Source organism: Brassica oleracea, chromosome C7 (genome assembly GCF_000695525.1).
Source record: "Brassica oleracea var. oleracea cultivar TO1000 chromosome C7, BOL, whole genome shotgun sequence".
Taxonomy (NCBI): domain Eukaryota; kingdom Viridiplantae; phylum Streptophyta; class Magnoliopsida; order Brassicales; family Brassicaceae; genus Brassica; species Brassica oleracea.
This window is the reverse complement of record NC_027754.1, coordinates 13859580-13878056: the sequence shown is the minus strand read 5'-3', so window position 1 is coordinate 13878056 and position 18477 is coordinate 13859580. Positions and strand designations below refer to the sequence as shown.

The window sequence follows — 18477 nt, the reverse complement described above, 5'->3', positions numbered from 1 at the left end:
TGGATGTCATCATCAACAAGGAAGTAGGAAATATACTGAATGCTGGATTCATAAGATAGATGCAATACCAGAATGGTTGGCCAATGTCGTAGTGGTATGAAAGAAGACCTGCAAATAGCAAATTTGCATAGACTTCACCGACCTTAACGTTCTATAGAGTTTTTAGTCAATTCCTCAGCTACGGCTATTATTGAATTTCATTTACTGTAACACTTGCAACATTCTGGTTTACACTAAACTAAAAATAACTACTTCCTCATGTCAAACATTAGTTCAACGTTTTCAAGAAATCAGCCACAATCTTCTGTTTGAAGTAGACTTACCAATCATTTATACTTGATTTCTATTAATCTCATGTTGAAAATTATGCGCTGCGTCTATCCAAATGTAAATTGCATACCAGAATAATTCAGTTATGGCATAAATCAGTTTCTCCTTCATATTTCTGCAATACACGGACAATTAAAAAAAGCAGAAACACAACACAGGGAGAAACACGAGTAGGAAAAACCTGAAAGCGTGTAATAACAAAAGGAATGATTTAAGCAAACTGTAAGGTTTAACTCCTTATAACCTTAGTTCGTTAACACGTTCGTTATCTGCTTGTTGATTGTTTAAGAAGAGATTAAACTAAGCAATAAGAACACACACGAATTTAACGAGTTCCCAGCCTCAAACTGGTACGTCTCGTGGGAGACTGTCCTCCCAAACTTCACTATGAATAAGAGAGTACAATGGATCACAATTGTGATCAAGCTTGTGTATATGCAAGCTCTGTATCTGAGAGTAAACGTAAAACCTTACGGCACAAGAAAGTCTATCAGGTGTTTATATAGCTAGCAACAATAAACCCTAACTTCTTGCTTTTGGGCTTTTGCAGGTGACAACGGAGACAGACCCATCCCATGCAGCATGCACTTAGACTTGGGCTTAGGCCTACAACCAACAATCTCCACCTTGTGGGCTTGAGCCCAACTTCCACCAACCCTAATGCCATCTCCGTGTTTCTCTCTCTCTTGTCCGAAGACGCGATTCTCACTCGCAGTCTTCTCTCTCTTCTCAATCCTTGTGAAGTCTCGATCTTCTCGAGCTTGCTCCGGCGGTGTTCCTCTCTTCAGAGCTCCACCATCTTCTGTGTTGCGAGGAATCTCTCAAGACTAGATGGATCCATGTTGAACCCGTCATCTCTCTTACTCGTTTGTGCAGACTGATCTTGACGTCTTCGATGAGGCTTGACGAAACGAGCTTCGATTCTGGCCAGGAACCGCATTTCTCTCCCCTCTGAGGTCTAGATCGATCGCTTCTGCCTCCATAATTCGTCGGCGTCAACACGAGCAACATCATCGAGTCTCCTTCGACGCCTATCTCCGGCTTCGAAACTCCTTCGATGCCTATCTCCGGCTTCGACCATATAGCTCAGGTAACCTTTGAGCTTCCTTTTCTCTTTGATTCCTTCTCAATTTGCTGATCTTTCCCCAACTTTCAGAAAACCATAGTTTCTGACTCTTGGCCTTTTACAGCTTCTACCGAGATGATATCATACTTCCCACAAGCTTCTTATATGTCTGAAACAACTTCTTCTGCTCCAGACTACACACTTGTCCCTGAAACTCCAACAAATTTCAGAACCTTCCTCCGATGCTCACTTCTTCGGCTTCGGATACTCCACCTGCTCCAGAACACTCGGTAATTACTCAATCAAACTTGCTCTTCTCCTTTTGATTTATATAATTTTATTAGAATCTCACACTCCCTAGAACTCCACCGTATTGATACTAACGAGTCCTTGTTGCTTTGATTGTGAGGTGTTGGCTTCTACTTCCGAGTGCTCCGCAGGTCCCTGTCTCCTCATATCACGTTAAGGATACCCAGACACACATCAAACTTGTTTCCAGGTACTCCTTTAGTTAGCATGTCTGCTGGGTTTAGAGAAGTATGGATCTTAGAAACCTTGATAGTGTCTGCTGTGATGTGATCTCTGATGAAGTGTAGCTTGTAGTCAATGTGTTTAGTTCTTTCGTGATGCACACTGTTCTTAGCTAGGCTGATAGCGCTCTGTGAATCACAATGAATTTCTACTGAATCTTGCTCGAAACCCAACTCGATGCAAATGCCTTTGAGCCATAAGGCTTCTTTGACAGCTTCTGTGAGAGCCATGTATTCAGCCTCAGTGGTTGATAAAGCCACCACATGCTGAAGCGTGGATCTCCAGCTGACTGTATTACCACCAACCTTAAACACATATCCTGAAACAGATCTTCTTTTATCCAAATCTGCTGCGAAATCTGAATCACAAAACCCCTGAATATCAATTTTTTCATGCTTCGTAAATGTCAAACAACTTCCAGCTGATCCCCTTAGATATTTAAGGATCCATTTCACTGCTTCCCAGTGAACTCTACTTGGTCTTCCCATGAAACGACTTACTAAGCCTACTGCAAAGGCCAAGTCTGGTCGAGATCCTATCATACCGTACATGAGGCTCCCAACTGCGCTGGCATATGGTACAGAGCCCATGTAGTAGAGTTCAAAATCCGCTTCTTCATCACTTAAACTCTTCATCTTGTACTGGTTGCTAACTGGAGTGATTACAGACTTTGTATCCTCCATCCGAAAAATCCTAAGTACTTTCTTAAGGTAGCCTTCCTGAGATAGCTTTAGAGTTCCTTCTTTTCTGTCTCTGACAATATCCATTCCAAGGATTCTTGTAGCAGCACCTAGGTCTTTCATTTCGAATTCACTTTCAAGATTCTTGTTCAGCACCTTAATGGCTTTCTTGTCTCTAGATGCAACCAACATATCGTCGACGTATAGCAGTAGGTACACCCTGTCGTTGATATCTTTCCCCTTAAAGTAGACACACGGATCATAGACACTTCTGCTAAACTTCTGTTCTTTCATGAAACTATCAAATCGCTGGTTCCATTGCCGTGGGGATTGCTTTAACCCATACAGAGATTTCTTAAGCCTCCATACGTAATCTTCCTTCCCTTTTTCAATGTAACCTTCTGGTTGAAACATATATATCTCTTCCTCAAGTGTTCCATTTAAAAATGCTGTCTTTACATCGAGTTGCTCCAACTCCAGGTTGAAGTTGACTGTGATTGACAACATTAAGCGAATGGAAACATGCTTCACCACAGGAGCAAAAATCTCATGATAATCGACTCCTTCTACCTGGGTGAATCCTTTTGCAACCAGTCTGCCTTTATATCTAGGCTTTTCAACTCCTGGTATTCCCGGTTTTCTCTTGAACAACCACCTGCACTCGATGACTTTCTTACCTTCAGGTTTCTTTACAACCTCAAAGGTATCATTCTTCTTTAGAGACACCATTTCGTCATCTGCAGCTAGTTTCCAGTGCTTCCAGTCCTTGCTCTTAGTTGCTTCGAAATAGGAACCAGGTTCATCTTGTTCTATATCTTCAGCGCTGGCAAGAGCATAAGCCACGAAATCTGTGTTCTCAAACCGAGACGGAGGTCTGATTTCTCTCCTCTGTCTGTCTCTTGCTAAGATATAGTTGTCCAAGTTTTGCGCCTCTGAACTTTCTTGGTCATTATCAGCTCCCTGAGACTCACTTTCAGCTTCGGAGCTTTCTGAACTTTCTGTCTCAGAGCCATCATGTTCAGCAGAGTCTTCATCATCCGTAGAATCTTTATCTCCGTTAGTGTTGAGATTACTAGGTCCCCTTATCAAGTCTGTGCTGAAAGATACTCGTTTCTTCTTCTTCTTTTCTTTAACTTCCTCAGAAACTGAGATGTCTTTGAATACCCTTTCTTCATCGAACACGACATTTCTGCTTATGGTGCATTTTCCTTCATCTGGAATCCAGACACGATACCCTTTAGTTTCAGGAGGATATCCCATAAAGACGCCCTTAACAGCTCTAGGGCTCGTCTTATCTTGTGTCACATGCACATAAGCAATGCTTCCAAACCTCCTAATATGATCAAGGCTTATCTTAGAGCCTGTCCAGATTTCTTCAGGAATTTTAAACTCTATGGATGAGTTCGGTGACCTGTTTATGAGATAGACAGCAGTAGAGGCAGCATGATCCCAAAATTTCTTCTCCAGACCAGTCTCGGATATCATACATCTAACCTTATCCATGATCGTCCTGTTCATTCTCTCGGACACTCCATTTTGCTGAGGTGTGTAGGCACAAGTCTTATGCCGTTTGATCCCAGCTTTCTTGCACAATTCATCAAATCGATTGTTGCAGAATTCCAAACCATTATCAGTTCTCAAACACTTAATTTTCTTTCCTGTCTGATTTTCCACCAATAATTTCAACTCTGCAAACTTCTCAAATGCCTGATCCTTGCTGTTTAAGAATCTGATCCACACCTTCCTAGAGAAGTCATCTACAAATGTAATGAAATACTTGCAGCCTACTTCAGTCTCAGTGTTTGAAACTGATCCCCATAAGTCGCTATGAATATACTCCAGAATCCCGGAACTCTTGTGCTTTGCTGTAGGAAAACTAAGCTTGTGAGATTTTCCTAACACACATGTCTCGCAAAAATCTAGTGAGTGAACTTCCTTCTCACTTAGATACCCTTTCTTAACTAAGATGTTCATGCACTTCAAGCTCATGTGCCCAAGCCTTGAGTGCCATCGATTGGTTAAGTTAACTGAGGTCCTCACCACTGCAGCTTCTCCTTTAATGACTTTGCCTTGAAGATAGTACAAACCATCCTTGTACTTTCCTGAGATAACCTTCTGTTTTCCTTTATAGAACTGCACTTTGAAATCTTTTCCTTCATAATGGCAGCCATTCTTCTCAAGCTGTCCGTAAGAGATCAGATTCTTTGCCATTGAAGGAATGTATCTCACATCGGTGAGAATGATTACAGACTCATCTGAATTCAGTATCTTCAGTTTTCCAATGCCCTTAACATCACTCTGCATGTTGTTTCCCATCAACACCGTTCCACCTTCACATTCCTGTAGATCAAATAATGATTCTTTGTCTGGAGTGATATGGAACGTACACCCTGAGTCCAGCACCCATTCATCCTTTGTAGACACGGTGCTAGCTGTTAGAATCATAGGCTCTCGTGGCTTAGTAGTCACGTTTACCGATCCAGGAGCTTTAGGATGTTTTCTGTCTGGGCAATCCCTTTTCCAGTGGTCCTCTTTTCCACACACGAAACAGCCCTTGCTGTTCTTCGTGTATCTAGGTTTGGACTGGGATCTTCCTCTTCCCTTAGATTTACCTCTCCCATTAGGACCACGTTTATTATCTGATCTTCCCCTAGCATCAACATATAGACCCTCTGCGTCTGCCTTAGGTCTTGTTAACAACCCTTTTTCCTTGAGTTCTACTTCCTTCGAGTATGCTGAAGTAACAACCTCATTGATTGTTAATGTGTCTTTGCCACTGCCGTATTTCAGAGTATGAACCAGCTGCTCATACTTGGTTGGGAGGCTCGATAAGATTTGTATTGCCTGATCTTCCTCAGGTATGTTGATGTTGAGACTTTCGAGATCATCCACCAGCTTAAGAAAATCATTCAAATTCTCTTCAATACTCTTGCTTTCTTCCATTCTGAAACTTGCAAATCTTTGTTTCAGGTAGATCCGATTCGGCAAGGTCTTTGTCTGGTAATCTTCCTCTAGTGCTTTCCAAACTGCGAGTGCAGTCGGCTGCTTTTTGATCTTCCTCAGTATGGTGTCGTTAACACTCATGCAGATCAGATTCTTGCACCTCCGGTCTTTCTCTTCACTGACCGGTTCAGGTTTGATTTCAACATCTTTACCATCTGCATCCTTAGTGCTCGATTCTGGTTTAGACTCACTTAAGCACCTGTCTAGACCTAGAATTTCAAGCTGACACAGCATCTTGTATTTCCATAAATTGAAATCACCTTTGCCATCGAACTTCTCAACGTCGAATTTGCCTTTGATTGGTTCCATTGACTTGTGATTCTGATTCAAAAAACTCTTTATCCTTCTCAGGTACCCTTGCTTTTCTTGCAACACCCACGAGACTTGTTTAGCACAGACTTGTTCTTAACCTAGAACGCTCTGATACCACTTGTAAGGTTTAACTCCTTATAACCTTAGTTCGTTAACACGTTCGTTATCTGCTTGTTGATTGTTTAAGAAGAGATTAAACTAAGCAATAAGAACACACACGAATTTAACGAGTTCCCAGCCTCAAACTGGTACGTCTCGTGGGAGACTGTCCTCCCAAACTTCACTATGAATAAGAGAGTACAATGGATCACAATTGTGATCAAGCTTGTGTATATGCAAGCTCTGTATCTGAGAGTAAACGTAAAACCTTACGGCACAAGAAAGTCTATCAGGTGTTTATATAGCTAGCAACAATAAACCCTAACTTCTTGCTTTTGGGCTTTTGCAGGTGACAACGGAGACAGACCCATCCCATGCAGCATGCACTTAGACTTGGGCTTAGGCCTACAACCAACACAAACCTAAAAATCTATATTGGAAAAAAGTAGCTAAAGAGAAAGCTACGTACTTTGTGAAATCCAGACCGAAACGCTTCCACTTGTTTTTAGATCCCTGTACACACTGTGGCATTGACAATAGCCTTCACATATATACTCCTCGAGGTAATTATCCAAATTTACCTATCCACAATGTGCAGGCAGGGCCGGCTACTACTAGAGTGGATTTTGAGATCCATCACTCTTAGACTTTGTACGTGACCAAAAGCTACTATTTGCATTTTACAAGCAAGCTGTTTCAGAATGCAATTGAAGTTATAAATATTATGGTTTCATCTTATCCCACTTATTAATGTTACAAAATTAACAATTTTGTTTTTGAATAACCGAGAGGTGATCCAGAGGCCCGATTAGTCCCCCAGACCGGATAAGGTGTAAACTCGCCTATAGATGACTTTCGGGTAAAAACATATTCCCTCTTTAGTACTCTCTCCGTTTCAAAAAAAAACATATTTTACATTTTTCACATATATTAAAAAAACACAATAAAATTTGATTGTAAATGCATTGTTTTTTGTGAATAATAATTTTTCATTACTTTTATCCAATAGAAATCCAATAAACACCATTACCTTTTTAAAAAATTAACAATTTTTCATTACATAATACATTGAAAATGTAAAAAATGTATCTTTTTGAAAAAAAATTGTTTCTAAAATATGGATATTTCTGAAACAGAGGAAGTATATAACAAAATTAAAGTCGTTATCTCTATCGTAGCTGAATATGAATCAAGTGTGTTTTTGGAATAATTTTCGGTATCCAATATTTTGGGACATTTTTTTTAATTTAGACTTAAAACTTGGCAAAATTTAGTATATCACGTAAAAATTATGAATGTATAAAAATGGGCTGCAAAGAATCATAGGAGATTTTAATCAGGTAAAAAACCTATCCCAACTTTTATAATCTATATAGATACTTTAGATATTTGGGGGTAGTGGTGAATTAGTAAAAGAGGCAGCCACAACAACAAGGCTAGGTCTGCGCGAGAGCAGTAAGGTGATTCTCTCTGCCTTCTTAGACCGTTTCGAATGGCGACAAAGAGGAACTTTAAGGCAATCTCCATCGCTGCCGCCAGAAGGTGAGAAGTGTAGGATTCCTTTTGTCGACTGATGGAGTGTCTGTAATAGTTTTGTTTTGTTCAGCTAACGGAGAAGATCCTGAAGGAAGCGTATGCGCAGCAAAAGGAAGTCAAGGATGAAGAAAACGCTCCCATGAGCTCCTTCTCCTTCAAGCAACCATTGTATGAGTTGGAAGATGTTATTGATGATGATGTTGATGTTGATGAGATCCAGAGCCAACTTGATTACCACGTAAGATTTTTTCTTCGCAATCGTTTGTGTTTATATGACACTATATATGTAACATTAACTAGCTGTGGTTATGTGATTGAGATTCTTATTGATGTTTCCGATAAAATTGTTCAAGGAGGATATGGAGAAAGAAGAGAAGTTATTACTAGATGCCTTCTTTAACAAAGATGGGGATTCAATAGCAAAACGTCTCTCTGATGCTATTACTTCTTCACTTGAAGCTAAACAGCATATTGCTGCTACAGGTTTTTGCTTGTTAAAGTCCTTTGTTTTTTCTTCTTCTTCTGTATGATGATTAACTGGCTAATTCTCACTCGCAGGCTCAGCTTGTGTTTCAGAAACTGACTACTATCAAAAGTAACGCCTCTCTTTTTTACCCCTCTCCTTGTAAAATTACTTCTACAACTTCAATAAACTGGTTTTGTCTCTGATAAACTATTGCTTGCAGGCTGGGAGATTTTATGAGTCTATACACACACGGCAAAATGCCGAAAGCTCTTAACCATCTTACTAGACTGGAAAATTGGGAAAGTTTATTGAAGTTGACTCAACCAGAGAGTTGGTCTCCAAATGCAATGTACAAGGCTACAAACATGTTTGCCTCCAGCACCGAAGCTGAACGCTTCTATGAACTTTTTCTTCTTCCTAGAGTCAGAGAGGATATCAGAATCCACAAAAAGCTACATTTTTGTCTCTACCAATCTTTGAAAAGGTCACTCTTCAAGCCCAAAGGATTATACTGTGGGATTCTACTTCCACTCTGTAAGGTGTGTTTTTTTCTATTCTTTTATTTTGTCCTGACTTTTCTCTAATATTAACTTGCATATTTTTTTGTTAGTCTGGAACATGCACCATCCCCGAAGCTGTAATTATAGGGAGTATAATACACAAGTTTTCTATTCCTAAAAATTTTTCAAGGTACCAAGGATTTAACTTTAATAATTGCCAAATCATTGAGAACATAAAACAAAATTATTAATGCACATGAATTGCAGTGCCGCCTTGGTATGTTTGGCGGAGATGGAGTTTCTTGGCACAAGAAGGTAAAAATGCCAGCCTATACCTTACACGTACATATGTTATATCTTGTGCCCTTCTTTGGTTACATTGTGTCTTTGTTTGTGGGTGTGTAGTTACTTCATGAAAGCTATCCTGGAGAAGAAATATGCGCTGGCTCATCTGGCCATTGATGCGGTCGCTGCTCACTTCTTGAGATTTCGTAAGCAGACTAAAGTTATGCCGGTCATTTGGCACCAAACTCTTCTCGCCTTTGTACAACGGTAAGGAATAATAAGAAGAAGAAGATAAAAAGAGTCTCACTGTAAGTCATGTCAAGTGTTAACCTCTTTTTTTGCAGGTACAAGCATGAACTAAGAAAGGAGGATAAAAAGAGTCTCACAAGTCTACTTGAGAAGCAAAATCACGAGCTAGTATGACCACTTTCCCTTGTCTAATCAAAATATGTTCCTCTCTCTTTTTTTTTAAGCCGTATTTACCATTAATGCAGATTACTCCTGAAATTGTGAGAGAGCTTATTAGTAGCAGAAACCGTGGAGAGATGGAGGATAATTGATGTATAGAGGATATTTAGAATAATTATCTTATTTATTTAATGTTTTATTTAGAGTTTATTTATTATTAATATAATTATCTCTAGTGTTTAGGGTTTTTATGTTTTCTTATATATAGTCTTTGGGGCTATGGTTTTATGCAGTTTACGATTTGATTGATTATTAATAAAAAGTTAAGAGATTTCTCTTTTGTTCCTTGTTTTCGGTAGATCATAGGTGATCTCAACGAATTTAAGAAGACATTGATCTTAGGCATTCTTAGACTAAATAAGATCTTTGTGATTATCCTAGTTTTCCGGGTATTCTAAGAATCAACGGATCTCAAGTTATATCCTATAAAGCTTCCGTTACATTAGTTGGTATCAGAGCCAGATTTTTGTTTCTTAATCAAAGCTAGATTTGGAATCATGAAGAATTCGTTCGTGGAAAGTGAAGAAACAAATTACATAGAGGTTATTGGAGATCCAGTTTACGATACTTATGGTGAGGATTATGAAATCTGCATCAAAAATCAAGTATCCCAAGACATCGTCGTGCAACATGGCGTCCAGAACTCAATCCCAACCAATCCCAGAAAAGATGGTGTGCTTTTGATAAGACTGGAAATTTTTGCTCTAATACAAGCACATCACGTGATGGTGGATGGCATCAAATCAAAGAGTCTTGTTGGTGGCTTGTTTTTGAAGACAAAAGGTTTAACAGCGATGATTGGATACATGGACAAAAATAATGTGTTCTATATTTGTTTTTTGTTTATCTACGTGAAGATCAAGGATGTCAAGTTTCATCAATGGAAGAGAATAAAAATATTATTCGAAGACCACGGTTAAGATTCGAGGACGAATCTTTCCAACCCGGAGAGAATGATGTAGAGACGATATTTAGGGTAAATATCTTATTTATTTAATGTTTTATTTAGAGTTTATTTATTATTAAGATAATTATCTATAATGTTTAGGGTTTTTGGTTTTATGCAGTTTATGAGTTGATTGATTATTAATAAAAAGTTAAGAGATTTCTCTTTTGTTCCTTGTTTTCGGTAGATCATAGGTGATCTCAACGAATTTAAGAAGACATTGATCTTAGGCATTCTTAGACTAAATAAGATCTTTGTGATTATCCTAGTTTTTCGGGTATTCTAAGAATCAACGGATCTCTAGTTCTATCCTTATAAAGCTTCCGCTACATCAGTTGGTATCAGAGAAGAAACAAATTACATAGAGGTTACTGGAGATCCAGTTTACGATACTTATGGTGAGGATTATGAAATCTGCATCAAAAATCAAGTATCCCAAGACATCGTCGTGCAACATGGCGTCCAGAACTCAATCCCAACCAATCCCAGAAAAGATGGTGTGCTTTTGATAAGACTGGAAATTTTTGCTCTAATACAAGCACATCACGTGATGGTGGATGGCATCAAATCAAAGAGTCTGTTGGTGGCTTGTTTGTGAAGACAAAAGGTTTAACAGCGATGATTGGATACATGGACAAAAATAATGTGTTCTATATTTGTTTTTTGTTTATCTACGTGAAGATCAAGGATGTAAGTTTCATCAATGGAAGAGAAGAAAAATATTATTCGAAGACCACACTTAAGATTCGAGGACGAATCTTTCCAACCCGAAGAGAATGATGTAGAGAGGATATTTAGAATAAATATCTTATTTATTTGATGTTTTATTTAGAATTTACTTATTATTAAGATAATTATCTCTAATGTTTAGGGTTTTTATGTTTTCTTATATATAGTCTTTGGGGCTATGGTTTTATGCAGTTTATGAGTTGATTGATTATTAATAAAAGGTTAAGAGATTTCTCTTTTGTTCATTGTTTTGGTAGATCATAGGTGATCTCAACAAATTTAAGAAGACATTGATCTTAGGCATTCTTAGACTAAATAAGATCTTTGTGATTATCCTAGTTTTTTGGGTATTCTAAGAATCAACGGATCTCTAGTTTTATCCTATAAAGCTTCCGCTACATCAATAATTCACATTCAGCTTCAACGATCAACAACAAGCCGATCAAAGAAGACTGGTTTGACATGCCACAAGTTCCAATGGAAGAAGACTACTGATCTATCTATATTTATATCCGGTCTTCCAATTGTCGGTAGTTGTGTATCAATCTTTAGTGAACCCTCTTTTGTTTTGTGTTTAAATTCTTATTTATGCTTAGGGGATTGTCATTGACGTTATATTTGTGTATCGGTGAGACTTGGTCTTAGCTGATTTTACAAAGGAGGTTATTCATGGTTCTCATTTTATCACAAATGTGTTCCATATAACCATTTTATTTATTTGGAATGTCTATGTGTTGCCACAGATGACAGAACAAGTGCTATATGAACATCTTTTCAAACGTGTTTAGTTTGAGATGTTTCCAGGATCATAACTAGAATGTGGAACATGTGAAAATTTATGCTCGGAACTTGGTTCTCAAATTTGAATAATTTGTCGATTTGTAATTGTGTGCGTATTGAAGTGCTGTTTTTGTTGTCAAATAAACCATACACTACTTCGTGGGGTTTGGTGAGTAGTGCGGGCCGCTTCTGACATTTATCTGTAGTCGTGCTTTCACTTGGGTCCCAAATTCCAGTTGACTTGCATCGCAAGTGTAGAACTTGAAGTTGAGAAATGTTGGTCTTCTATTAGTAACAGATAGAAAGTGGAAGCAGAGAGAAACAAATGCAGATTGGGGAGAATCTCTACGTGAGTATTCTGCAAAGTTGAAGACGTCTTGGAGGAAGAATAAGTAGTAGAAAATGTGAATATAAGAAGGTATGTAATGTTTCGAGAAGCGTTGCAGTGAGCGAGAAGGAAGAGTAATGTTGTGTTTGTAGTTCTTAAATACTACTCCTTCCCTCTATTCCAAAATAGTTATATTTTAGTTTATGAAGATACAAGAATTAAAATATACATCATTAAAAATATAAATTCAAACGAATATAGTCAGTCATAAAAAAATTATAAAATATTATTGATCACACATTTTAAATAAAACTAAAATTAATAAAAATACTATGAAACATTAAAAACTCTTCAAACATTATTTTTTTTTGAGCAACAAATGGAATATATATCATATACCAACACTAACTTTTCGAGCAAATATATTAATAGTGCTGTTGGTTTGAAAAGTGAAAATTGTAAGTGGGTCATTATCACGTAGTCTTCTTAGTGAACTCAGCATAGTAGTGATGGTCCAAACGCACATTTGATTTACGAACCGCAACGCACTGCACTGCAGTTAACAGTAACAAAAATCTTTACATGTACCATATATCTATACGTTTTTATAACCGTTAGAAACTCACCTGCAGTTGAACATCTAGCATCGCTCAATCCACAATTAGTCAATTTGTCTTTATCTCAGCGTCATCTTATCTTTAAGACGTGTCTTTCAGTAGTCCATTGCCAATTGTCAAATCCACACTGACTAAAACTTTTTGCTTTACCTTCGTTGACTTTTAGTTTTCTGAGGCACTTCCATCTTCTCCCGAGACAAAAGGCGTGGGAGTTAGAATTCTATAGTTCTCAAAGAATATAAAACAATACTCAGTTTTGATTTGGTTTTTCTACGTTCTAAACCAAAAACCAATACTCAATATAAAACCCTGAAGAGATAACTAAAGAACTTATTGATTTTAAACCCCTTAATGAGGCACAATTTCATGCCACCCTTTGTTAATCACAATTCCATAACATTACTGTCTCACATTTTCTCATTATATTCTTGTTCTTTTTACATCACATTTCCGAGACTTAAAGTGATAATTAAATAAAATGTAAAAACAAAAAGAAGCATTTCTCAAACAGCACACAAAAGCTTTCTTCTCACGGAACTCTCAAACTCTATATATGTATCACTCAATCGAAGAAGAAGGGGAGTAAAGCAGAGAAGAAGCAGAGAAACCAGTATTGTTACTCTTCACTATTCTCTCTTCTCGTCTCATCTCTTTAGAAGACGAAGCTGTAGCAACCGTCATCTCATTCTTACTCCCTTCTTCCTGAGTTTTCGCAGTTGGTGGGGGAGATTTCTTGAGAAGCAAGTCAACTTTTGCGTACTCTTCACGCTCTTGCTTGATCTCCTTGAGCATAGCTGCAACGTCTTTCATAGTGGGTCTCTCGTCAGGAGACGCGTTCACACAAAGCAAAGCAGTGCCCAACACTTGCATCATCTCATCAGCTTCAGCCTCGGTTCTAGACCTCAGGCTCGAGTCGAGAACTTCGAGGCTGCCTCTATTCTGCCTCACCCAATCCACCAAGTGAAGACCTTCGGGTACCGTTGGGTCTATAGGTTGCTTCCCAGTCAACACTTCAAGAACCACCACACCGTAGCTGTAAACATCACTCTTCTCTGTAATCTTCATGCTATAACCATACTCTACAGAAACGCACACACATCACGTTTATGAGAACATGTTTATGATACTTCTAAGTTCTAACCAAACGTTCTTCAACTATATACTTAGAAACTGTTAATGAATGAATGAATGAATGAAGTCTTACATCAGTGGTAGTTTGATAAATAATTAACTTAGTACATGGACATACCTGGGGCAATGTAACCATAAGATCCAGCGACGGTATTAGAACACCGGCCAATGTCACCTTCATCAACAAGCTTAGCTAAACCGAAATCCGCAATGTACGGTTCAAAATCAAGACCGATCAAAATGTTATTGGCCTTGATATCACGATGAACAATGGGCGGGAGGCAATCATGGTGTAGATAAGCTAAACCTTGAGCTGCACCAAGCAAGATTCTGTATCTAAGATCCCAATCAAGCGCAGAGCCTCGTCTCTCATGTAGCAAACTCCCCAAGCTCCCATTAGGCATGTAATCATACATCAAAAGCCTTGTGTTCCTGTTCCAACAACATCCAAGAAACCTAACGATGTTCTTGTGTCTGATCGTCCCAAGTGTTTTAACTTCAGCTGAAAACGAATCTCTCACGTTTTTATCAGGCTTCTCGTCGTTACCGCCGTTAACCATCGCTGGCCAAAGCTTCTTCACGGCTATAACGTCGCCGTTGTCCACGTCGGCGCGATACACTACGCCTGAACATCCTTTACCGATCACGTTGGGCTCAACCAAACATCTTATGATCTGATCTACGGAGAAGTTGAGCTTCTGAAACGGTGTGAACTGCCATTTATATGATTCTCCAAGCTCCGAATCTCTTTCGTTTTCGTTGTTCCTCCTCGCTCGGATCACCGCAACCGCGCCGAGAATCATCAGCACAACCGTCAGGGAGATCAAAAGCGCGAGCGCTAACCTGAGGTTTCTTGCGCGAGAAGTTTCCTTATCATCCGCAAGTCCATTGCTATTGCCGTAGGCGAGAAAACAAGAATCTTTAGTTGACGTGGAACAGAGCTTCTTGTTTCCTTCGAGATCTTGAGGAGGTGACTGTCTGAAAAGCTTGTTGTCCGGAAGATAACCAGAGAAGCTATTGTAAGAGATGTTGAGAGAGACGAGATTCTCGATATTAGCTAGTGGAGCAAGATCTCCTTCGAGCATGTTGTGGGAGATATCAAGAATCGAGAGCTTGTTGAGAGACGCAAACTTCGAAGGTATCTTCCCAGAGAGTCTGTTACTACTCAAGTTCAACGCGATTTCAAGATTCTCAATATCTCCAAGCTCCGAAGGAATCTCACCAGAGAGCTCGTTGCTTCCGAGATCAAGAAGCTGCAGCCCTGAACACATACCTAGAGAACCAGGGATCGAACCCGAGAACAAGTTCTTTCCCAAGATCAGTTTGTTTAACGACGCAAGCCTCCCCAAGCTCGCGGGAATCTTGCCTGAAAGCTGGTTAGCTGAAACATCAAGAACCTGTAAACCGGACAGAGAAGAAGCCGCGTTAGGCAACGAGCCTTGAAGAGAGTTGTTACTAAGATCAATCATCTGCAGCTCCGAGCAGCTTCCTATCTCATCAGGAACCTTCCCGTGTAACCTATTGCTCGACAAGTCAAGAAAGTTCAGCTTCTTGAGCGAACCAATACCAGTAGGTATCTCTCCAGTGATCCTGTTGAAACCTAGTCTCAGTCTCACCAGAGAGCTGCAGTTACCAATCTCTTGAGGGATGGAACCAGAGAGAGAGTTTGAGATCAAGAGAAGCTTCGTGAGGTTCCTTAGCATAAACAAACCGGAAGGGATCGTTCCGGTTAAGGCGTTACGCGATAAATCCAACGCTTGGAGATCGGTACAGTCTGCTAAACCGGGAGGGATGCTTCCTTCCAGCTGGTTAGACCAAGCGAAGAACAGAGTAAGCTTCGTGAGCGTTCCAAGCTCTGTCGGTATCAGACCGGAGATCTTATTTTTGTCGAGCTGTAGCTGAACAAGACTCGAACAGTTGGAGATCGTCGTCGGTATCGAACCGGAGAAGTTGTTGTCGCTGATCATAAACTCTTCGAGAAAAGACAAACGGCCGATGGAGACAGGAATCGAACCGGAGAGGAGGTTTAGAGACAAGTCTATCATCTTGAGGTTGCTGCAGTTTCCGATGTCTTCAGGGATACCACCGACGAGACTGTTCTGCCATAGGAACAGCTGTTCGAGCTTCGCGAGCTTCGCTATCTCTCGAGGGATTGAGCCGGACAAGCTGTTCTCGTACAAGAAGATCTCCACTAGCTCAGAGCAGTTGCCTAACTCTGGAGGAATCTCTCCGCTTATCATCGTTGTGTAGATAGAGAGTGTTTGCAGCTTCTTGAGGTTACCTAAAGAGGAAGGTAAGTTTCCGGAGACGCTTGTCTCTGCTAAGCCGAGAACCGTTAGGTTAGAACAGTCTCCGATCTCCGGTGGGATCTTCCCGGAGAGTTCTTTGTTTCCTCCGATTCTTATCTCTTCGAGACCAGAGAGCTTCCCTAGCTCCGATGGGATACCCCCGGTGAGGAGATTATCGAAGAGGATCAAGCTCTTGAGTTTGGAGCATTTACTGATCTCCGGTGGGATTCTCCCGGTGAGCTGGTTGGAGTTGAGTATTAGGGTTTCTAGGTTACGAAGCTTGCTTAGGCTCCAAGGAATGTCTCCCACTAAACTGTTTGAGCTTAGGTCGAGAACCGTGAGGGCGAGACAGTCACCGAGGCTCTCCGGTATAGTCCCGGTGACGTTAGCGCCGGAGATGGTGAGTTTCTGAAGAGAACGAAGCTCCGGGAGATTCTTGGGCAAGGGTAGCTCGACTTGGACGGCTTGAATGTCGATGTCCGTGACGAAGCCTTGAGGTGAGCATGTAACGAAAGTCCAGTTGTTGTTGCAAGGAGTGTTGTCGGCTGAGTTCCAGTTGAAGAGAGAAAGAGAGGAAGGTGGAAGAGAAGAAGAGTGAAGCCATGAGTAGAGGATAGAAGCTTCCGGGTTTTGCTCTGCATTAGAGAGAGAGAAACACAAGATGAAGATGAAGAATGAAGAAGAAGAAGAAGAGATTAAGGTATGAGGAGACGACATTTGCCTCAAAATCATAAAAGAAGAGTTTTAAAATCTCGGGGTTAGACCCATTTAGGGTTTGGTGCCTCTCTTCTCTCTATCTCTGTGCTCTCTTGAAATCTGGTTCTTGCTTGGTTTAAACTCAAGCTTAGGAAGAGAAATACAGAGTGTTCTAATACTTGGGTGTTTTTATTAAGAGAGGAGAAAGAGTACAAAGGAGAATGGGGAAACACAATGCCTTGAGATCAACAACAAAACTGCACCACCCCCCACCTCTTTGCCACCTCACCTATATCATGCCCCCTATCTATCTCTTTTTAACTTATTTTAATGCTAATTAGTTTTTTATTTACTACCCATACTGAACTAGTATTCATTTTTATCTGTATCTTACAGTTTTGTGTTACTGAACCCATTACCTCTATCTTATTATGATTTGTTATATTTATGAGTAGATAAATTCGATACGTTCCTCCATTTTACTGTCGGAGTTAACGAGTTCACTTGCTCAATCCTCAAGTAAGTGGTTGTATCGGTGATTATTCCCTGTGTTTTTTACTAGTAGTATATTTTAATACTACTCTACTAGCTCCACTGCCTCTGATAATTGTTATCTTGTTGACTGATTGCTAGTCAGAATATCATAATATTAAACTTTGAAGTTAACAAAAAGATGTATTCTTAAGAGATAGGGTCAATATAAATAATACCATACAAACAAACACTGAAACACATTGTCGTCTTAAAATCAGTAGTTACTGTACTTGAATCCAGGTTTGAAGTTAATGTTAATCGTCTTAAGATCAGTAGTTACTGTACATGAATTCAAGTTTGAAGTTAATGTATTAGTGTTATATATATACTAAAAACTATATTACTTTCTTCAGTATATAAATCGTAGAAATTAACTCTTAAGTCGGTCCAAGGCCAAAAAAGAAAAACAGACTATAACGTCACTCCATGTCCATGCACACGGGACACCTAAAATCTAGATTGTGTAACGTTTTTAGTTGTGTCTTCATCGTCTGTTCACAAACTAGTTTAGTTTATGTTATATTAAATAAAATGAGAATCATTTGAAATAAGAGGACTAGACTTGTACACTTTGCTAGATCCAATGCATTTCCCATTTCTAAAAGTTAATTGGATATTTATACAAGGGTGTCTAATGGATCCGTAATAAACAACGGTACATATTCAAATACAAATGAAAAATAGAAATCCAATAATATTACCGTCTTAATTTTTTGTTACATTCCGAGTTTATATCATCTTATTTTCTATTCATATTATACATAGAATTTAGATTGACTTCTATTTATTTTCTTTCTACATTCCATTAATCTATTCAATAAGAACAATAATAGCAATTTCTAAAGAGTATACAAATATAAAATATTGACCAAGAAGGAAGGGTATTCAAAACTAAAAAGAGAGAGAAGATAAATAACATACTCAAAGTAATATATATATATAAGGATATACAAATCATATCAAGGGATAGATTAAGCAAATTATATGATAAAAAATTAAGAATAAGTGCGGCATTACTTTTCACAAAATGTGGGAAATTAATATGGACCTTGTGGGTTAATTTTTCATTTTGAGCGAAAGTGAGTTTAGCATCTTTAGTTTTTTTTTGGTAAAATTTAGCATCTTTAGTTCTTTACACTTGTGGGTTCATAA

General features: G+C 39.1%; 2 protein-coding genes across 2 annotated transcripts; one reads left to right on the top strand and one right to left on the bottom strand.

The window, feature by feature from the left end:
* The first annotated feature begins 7513 nt into the window (after positions 1–7513).
* On the top strand, positions 7514–9459 carry LOC106302635 (bystin-like). Its single transcript, XM_013739101.1, has 10 exons — positions 7514–7537; positions 7628–7795; positions 7911–8040; positions 8116–8152; positions 8244–8562; positions 8634–8713; positions 8791–8838; positions 8929–9075; positions 9153–9225; positions 9303–9459. Exons 1-10 carry the CDS (start codon positions 7514–7516, stop codon positions 9366–9368), a joined length of 1092 nt encoding a protein of 363 aa, XP_013594555.1. The 3' UTR covers positions 9369–9459.
* Positions 9460–13104: 3645 nt separating this feature from the next.
* LOC106301970 (receptor-like protein kinase 2) lies at positions 13105–17075 on the bottom strand. The gene is made up of 2 exons (XM_013738470.1): positions 13926–17075; positions 13105–13755 (listed from the first exon to the last, which is right to left on the bottom strand). Exons 1-2 carry the CDS (start codon positions 16825–16827, stop codon positions 13235–13237), a joined length of 3423 nt encoding a protein of 1140 aa, XP_013593924.1. The 5' UTR covers positions 16828–17075; the 3' UTR covers positions 13105–13234.
* Positions 17076–18477: the final 1402 nt, after the last annotated feature.